At 51.0% G+C, this 5,590-nt stretch overlaps 1 protein-coding gene across 1 annotated transcript; it reads right to left on the bottom strand.

Moving 5' to 3' along the window:
* Nucleotides 1–495: 495 nt before the first annotated feature.
* DBX1 (developing brain homeobox 1) lies at nucleotides 496–4,378 on the bottom strand. Its single transcript, XM_067295542.1, has 4 exons — nucleotides 4,018–4,378; nucleotides 3,357–3,458; nucleotides 1,195–1,397; nucleotides 496–861 (listed from the first exon to the last, which is right to left on the bottom strand). The coding sequence occupies exons 1-4, from the start codon at nucleotides 4,376–4,378 to the stop codon at nucleotides 496–498; spliced, it is 1,032 nt and encodes a 343-aa protein (XP_067151643.1).
* Nucleotides 4,379–5,590: the final 1,212 nt, after the last annotated feature.

Here is a 5,590-nt window from a genome sequence, read left to right as displayed (position 1 = left end):
GAAGGAGGCAGTATTTGGTCTCAGTGCCTCATTAACATCATTTAATTTTGGAGGAAAGGCTTGCTAGATCAGACTGGCCTTCAGGTTTTTGAAGTCTTAATAGTAGCTCAAAATTCATTTGAAATGTAGTAAAAATGGCCACTTTTTTTTGGTCTGGAAAAAGCATTTCACTCTCAATAGAATACTCTCCTCCTTGCTGTAAAGCAAGGACCTGTCTGTTGCTTGCTTTCAGGAGTGTGTAGCTAATTGAGCAAATTTTGGTTGCTATGCAAAGATAGTTATGACAAGGTTAACAGATACTGTGAATACAAAAACCACCACATGGGCAAATATGGAATACCTAAGAGTAGGAAGGCTTGTGGCTATGTGATAAATAACCTGCACTGGAGAACCATGTGGACGTTCAGGAGGGACACCACCTCTTCAATTTATAGCACTTTGTGTTATTTACATCTTTGCAATATCCCCATGTGATGGTAGGGGCAGGCAGGTGATCTAAGAGACTGTTATCTCCTCCTCTTCCCCATCATCATCCTCTTCCTCTGAGTCCGAGAAGTCTGAAGGTTTACTGGGGCTGCTAGAATGGGATGGAGAAGGAGACCTCTGGGAGTCCAGTCTGTCCCTCAAGTGTAGATGCTCTGGGGGCTGGTGGTAGGTTAAGGGATGCCGAGGGCTGGGTGGGCACATGGGGGGAACTTCCTCCTCTTCCTCTCCTGAACACTTCTTGCCTACATCACTGAGGTCTGGGTGAGGGTTGAATTTGGTGGGTAAGGTTTGTTCTCTGCAGCCACCAGAAGAGAGGAGCTCTCTTTCTTTGGAGTTCCTCCACTTCATCCTTCTGTTCTGGAACCAGATCTTCACCTGGAGAGGAAGCAACCCATAAATGATATGGTCCAGTAAAACAAGGACTCGGAAACTGCTTTTTGGAGGCACCCTTGAGCCCTGCTCATGTCCATACTGAGGCTGACAGGAAACACAACCCTGACCCCTGGGGACCCTCAGAGAGGGGACACGGCAAGTGGTCTGGCCTGCCCTGCCACCCAGCCAGCTGCTCTCTTGCCTGATGTACAGAGCCCTGCAGCTTGCTCTGGACTTTCTCCTGGTGTTGGGCAACTCTCCCCACTCCCACCTACCTTTCCCCCTTCCTTGAGCTACTCCTCCTCCCCCTGCCCTGGCCCAGCCTGACCTGCTCACCTGCGAGTCTTTGAGGCCCAATTTGGCTGCCAGCTTTTTCCTGTCGGGCTTGCTGATGTACTTCTGCTTCTGGAACATCTTCTCCAGAGCCTTGCGCTGCACATCGGAGAAGACAGCGCGACGCAGCATGCCGCGGCGGGGCTTGCCACGGGCTGCCAGTGGCCACGAGAAGGTGCCAGGGATGGGCACCACGGAGGACGTGGCTGGGAGAGAGCAGGACAGCAGTGAGCCGGGCCCACGCACACCCCCACACACCCCCACACCCTTGCTCCTAGTGCCTAATTCCTTCTCCATGCTGTGTTTTCTTCCCCCACTCCCATCCCATCCAGCCTTACACTCCCTCCATGCCTCCCAGTGAATGGGCTAGCACCTATCAACCTGCAGCACTGAAAGGAGCTTGATGCTTAAATAACTGTCCCTTTTCAGCAAGTGATAGCAGGGATTAGATATATCAACTGAAACGTGTAAAATGTATCAATAGTGGCCTGTTTTGTTAGGAGATTCAAAGGTCGGCAGCCTGAAAAGGCAAGGCGAGGGGTACTGGCTAAGATAGAGGTATAATAAAAAAGCTTTCTCTCCCGCTCAAAAGTATTTGATTTTTTTTCAGAAGCTTTTATCATTTCAGACACTTTATTATGCTTGAGATGAAAATGAGGACTTTTCTGATTCGAACAAAACCAATCCTCTACAGATGCAGTCTTGATCAATCAGTATTCATCTTTTTATATTAATCTTCCCCCCCTCCCACAAAACTTGGAGAATTCAATCTGAAGACATGAAAAGTAACAGCTAATTAGCACATTGCCTGGTTCTCAATGGCATTGGCATGATAAAAAGGGCAGAGTTTCGCCTTAAAAAAAAGGGGGGGGGAACTCCCCAAGAGAGACAGAGATGCTAATGAAGCGTGAATGGTAATTGTGTAGTAATGAACTAACAGAAAAAGACTGAGGACAAGCAGCTAACGCCATATATTATTGGAACAAAAGAGATTTACACTTTCAAACTAAACACAACGGCATGCCAGGCTCCTCGGGAGAATACTGATGGCACAATCGTCTCTTTCCCCAAATCATTTTCATTAAATGGACATGAAAAGCTATTTATAAAGCTCAAGTTGTTTTTGTTAGGCTATTCACATGCTGGAGAAAAGAAGCAAATTCCATTATCAGCATCATGAATGGAAGAGCTTGGGTTATTTTTTTCCTCTCTTTCCTTCCCTGTTTTCTTTTTAAATTAATAGCTTGTTTAATTAGATTTTTTTAATTTGTTGTCTCCACATCATAACGCTTTACTGCTACAAGAATCGCATCTCGATAGCCTGTGTTTTTTTTTTTTTTCCTGTTTCTCTTTAACTCTCTGTCAATAGGGGCGATTCTGCCGTCCGGATGACCGTTTTCGCTCAAAGTGGCAGGAGATGAAGTTAGAGACCCCAGGTGGACAGGCAAAGGGTTAATACGTGTCGAAGGTGGAGGAGGGAAGTCCCGGACTTTGCTGTCCATTCCTTGGGCGCTTTCTATTTGCATATAAAAGCGCCTAACTTTATTGGGGGCGGATATGTGGCGGACCCCAAGTTAGAAGTGAAGGCGCGCAGCGCGTTGGTTCCGTGTACCTGCGCAGAGCTCCGGGCGGGGGCGGATTCGGGCTGGGGGAGGGGGATTTGGGGTGGTTTTGTGAGTTTGTTTGTTTTTTTTCCCCCTGTTTTTTCTCGCTCCCTCGCTCGCTGCCTCGGGGCCGGGGCCGGGGCCGGGGCCGGGGGCGCGGCGCGGCGGGAGCTGACCACCCGGGTGGTGGTGCTGAAAGCCGCGCGGGCGGCGGCGGCGGCGGCGGCGCGGGGCCGGCGCTGCCGCCCGCCGCCCTGGGGGCTGCCCGCGCCCCGCTGCGAGGGGGAACCGCCTCGCCTCCGCACCGTGACAGTTCCGGCTAATTTGCCGGTCGGGGGGAATGGGAACGAGATGTCAAGCAGTCACTGCTTGTGCTAAATAGGGCATCAAATTGGCGCGACTGATTCTTGAATGTTGTACTCTGTCCAACCTCTGAACTAGAGCATAACCCCCGGGGGTGGACGGAGAAGTATCGCTGGGATATGCTAGGAGCAGGCTGGGAGGAGAGAGACACGCTAGAATGCGGGAGAGGGAGGGAGAGAGAGACTTTTAAAGACCTACCTGGAAAATAGGAAGATCTGATAAAAGGCTGGAAGGATCCTTCAAAGTATGGAAAGGAGAAAGTCTTTGGAGGGACGCTCTGAAGCAACGCAGGGGAAGTTTCTAGTAAACAAATAAAATTAAATTAATGAACGAGTTACCATCGGTTGGAGTCGCGCAATGGAAAGGCAAAAGCGGTAGAAAGGACAAAGTTTGGTATGTCGACTGGTCTGCCGAGCAATGCAGTACTTCTTTCCCGAAGGAGAGGCAGACGGAGCTCGGAACCTGCTTGGAAAAGTAGTACTTTCGCCGGGATGGTTTTTGCTGGCAAACAGGCCCCCGGGAGGCCAGACCTGTCAGTGGGCTCGTCTGCGGAAGCAGCCCGCGGACGCTGCCGCTCGCGCCGCCGGCCGGGTGCCCGATGCTCACGTCCTTCCCGCAGCCCCTGCGGGGGCGCCGGAGCGGGACTAGCAGTCCGCTGGCGCTCCCCCTCACCCTTAAATACGTGCGCCGCCGAGGGGCTCTGCAGCGCGGCCCCGGGTGCTCCCTCCCCCTGCTAAAGCGTCTCCCTCTCTCCCCCCTCCCCGGCCGCCTCCCCCCGGGGGCTCTAGTTGCTGCGGCGCCGGCAGCGGCACACGCGGGCTCGGCCGGCGGCGCCGGGCAGCGGGGCGCGGGCCCTTACCGGCTCGGGGAGCGGAGGACAGGATGGTGTTGACCCCAAACTTGAGGAAAGTGGAGTCGCTGCTGGAAGAGACAGAAGTCTGCGGCGAACAGATTCTCCTGGCGCCTGCGGGGGTGGAGCTGGCGAGCTCCGGCGTCCCCGCGTCCGTCCTGGCCGCCGAGCTCGGCGGGGACATGCTAGGCGGAGGGGCAGTCCTGGGCAGGTAGCTGGCAGGCCTGCTGATCCGGATCAAATCTTCCACCAGGAAGCTGGAGTGGCTGGAAAAAGCTGACTGCAGCGACTGAGGCAAGGTCAGGGTGGGAGTCGGCCGCAGCAGGTTGGGGTAGACAGCCGGAGGAGCTATGAGGCTTGGGAACATCATCGCAGAGGCTGTCCGCAGAACCGGGCTGGGGCCGCTGGCTGGTTTGTTTGTTTGTTTTTCTGCTTTGCAAACCTCGTTAGTAAAGATCCAACTAGCAAGTCTGGCAGGGCTCTCTCTGCCCTTCCTCCTGGATGATGGGTTTTATAGTGGTCAGCCCCGCTAAGGCTCTTTCAAAAGTGACAGCCCGAACAATGGGGTTCAACAAAGTTCTCCACTTGAGCTTCATTCATCGCGAGCTGCGGCCTCGCTGATTGGTGCAGGGGTGCAATTTATGATTGGATTAGACTTCATAAGCAAGCAATGCACAATGGCCCCGCAACAAAGACAGTGTAGTCATCAATTTTGCATATTGACCGCCTCTTTGGAATACATTGCTCCAAAGGCTCCCAGCAGGGTTTTGTTCAGAAGCAACACACACAGGCTAATTAAATGCCTATTTAAAAGTTTCAAATGACATCTTGCCTCATAGAAAGGGACTTATTTAAAGAAAGCACTAAATTTATTTGCTGCTCCCCTGCTGGGTTTAGGAAATAAACCAATAAATATTCATATAAACTTATCTACGGGCTGTCAAAAAGCACCATTTTTTTGTATAATGGAAAATACAAATTAGAAAACATGGAATTAAACTCTGCTGGTGGATAAAAAAATCTGAGATCGGATCCGATTGTGGTTTAAGCGAGTTCTGCTCCGGGCTGTTAGCAGGCTGCACGATTTGCAAATACCCCGTACGTACAGTCGGCGTTATTTTCTCTATCCGCGCGCCAAGCGTCTGGTGTAAACGGATTTTGAAGTATCCACTTCTACTTTCAGGAGCCGAGAATCGTAAGAGTTTTAGGTACTTGTGCTCAGGCAAGAAACTTGCAAATATCAAACTGAAATGTAAGCCTTAGTGTAGCTGATAAGAACTCAGTCTGAGAATATCTGAACATTGAAATACAAACGACCGAAACAGCTTTGTAGGAACCGACCAGTCCCCTCAGGTTCTCAATCTGTTGGTCCGCTTAACCTTATCCACACGAAAAAATAGGCGAAATAACTACTCTTTGGCCATGAAAATGAAGGTAACATTGTGGCATTTTGATCCGTATGGCTAAAGTAAAATTATTCTGACCTAGTACTGCTTTCTCAATATCACTTCTTAAAAATACAGCTCGAAGCCTTCTCAGCTCCGAGAAATTCACCTGAAGTGACTTTCTGTATAAGTGTGTG

Source organism: Apteryx mantelli, chromosome 4 (genome assembly GCF_036417845.1).
Source record: "Apteryx mantelli isolate bAptMan1 chromosome 4, bAptMan1.hap1, whole genome shotgun sequence".
Taxonomy (NCBI): domain Eukaryota; kingdom Metazoa; phylum Chordata; class Aves; order Apterygiformes; family Apterygidae; genus Apteryx; species Apteryx mantelli.
The sequence above is the reverse complement of the archived record's forward strand: the minus strand, read 5'-3'. Positions and strand labels throughout refer to the sequence as shown.

Excerpts from the sequence above, each read along its gene's own strand:
- DBX1 (XM_067295542.1), bottom strand. The coding sequence starts at position 4,378 with ATGATGTTCCCAAGCCTCATAGCTCCTCCGGCTGTCTACCCCAACCTG. Across the intron at positions 1,398-3,356 it reads CAGATCTTCCTATTTTCCAG|CCACGTCCTCCGTGGTGCCC; the intron begins GTAGGTCTTTAA and ends GCTCTCTCCCAG. Across the intron at positions 862-1,194 it reads TGGGCCTCAAAGACTCGCAG|GTGAAGATCTGGTTCCAGAA; the intron begins GTGAGCAGGTCA and ends CTTCCTCTCCAG.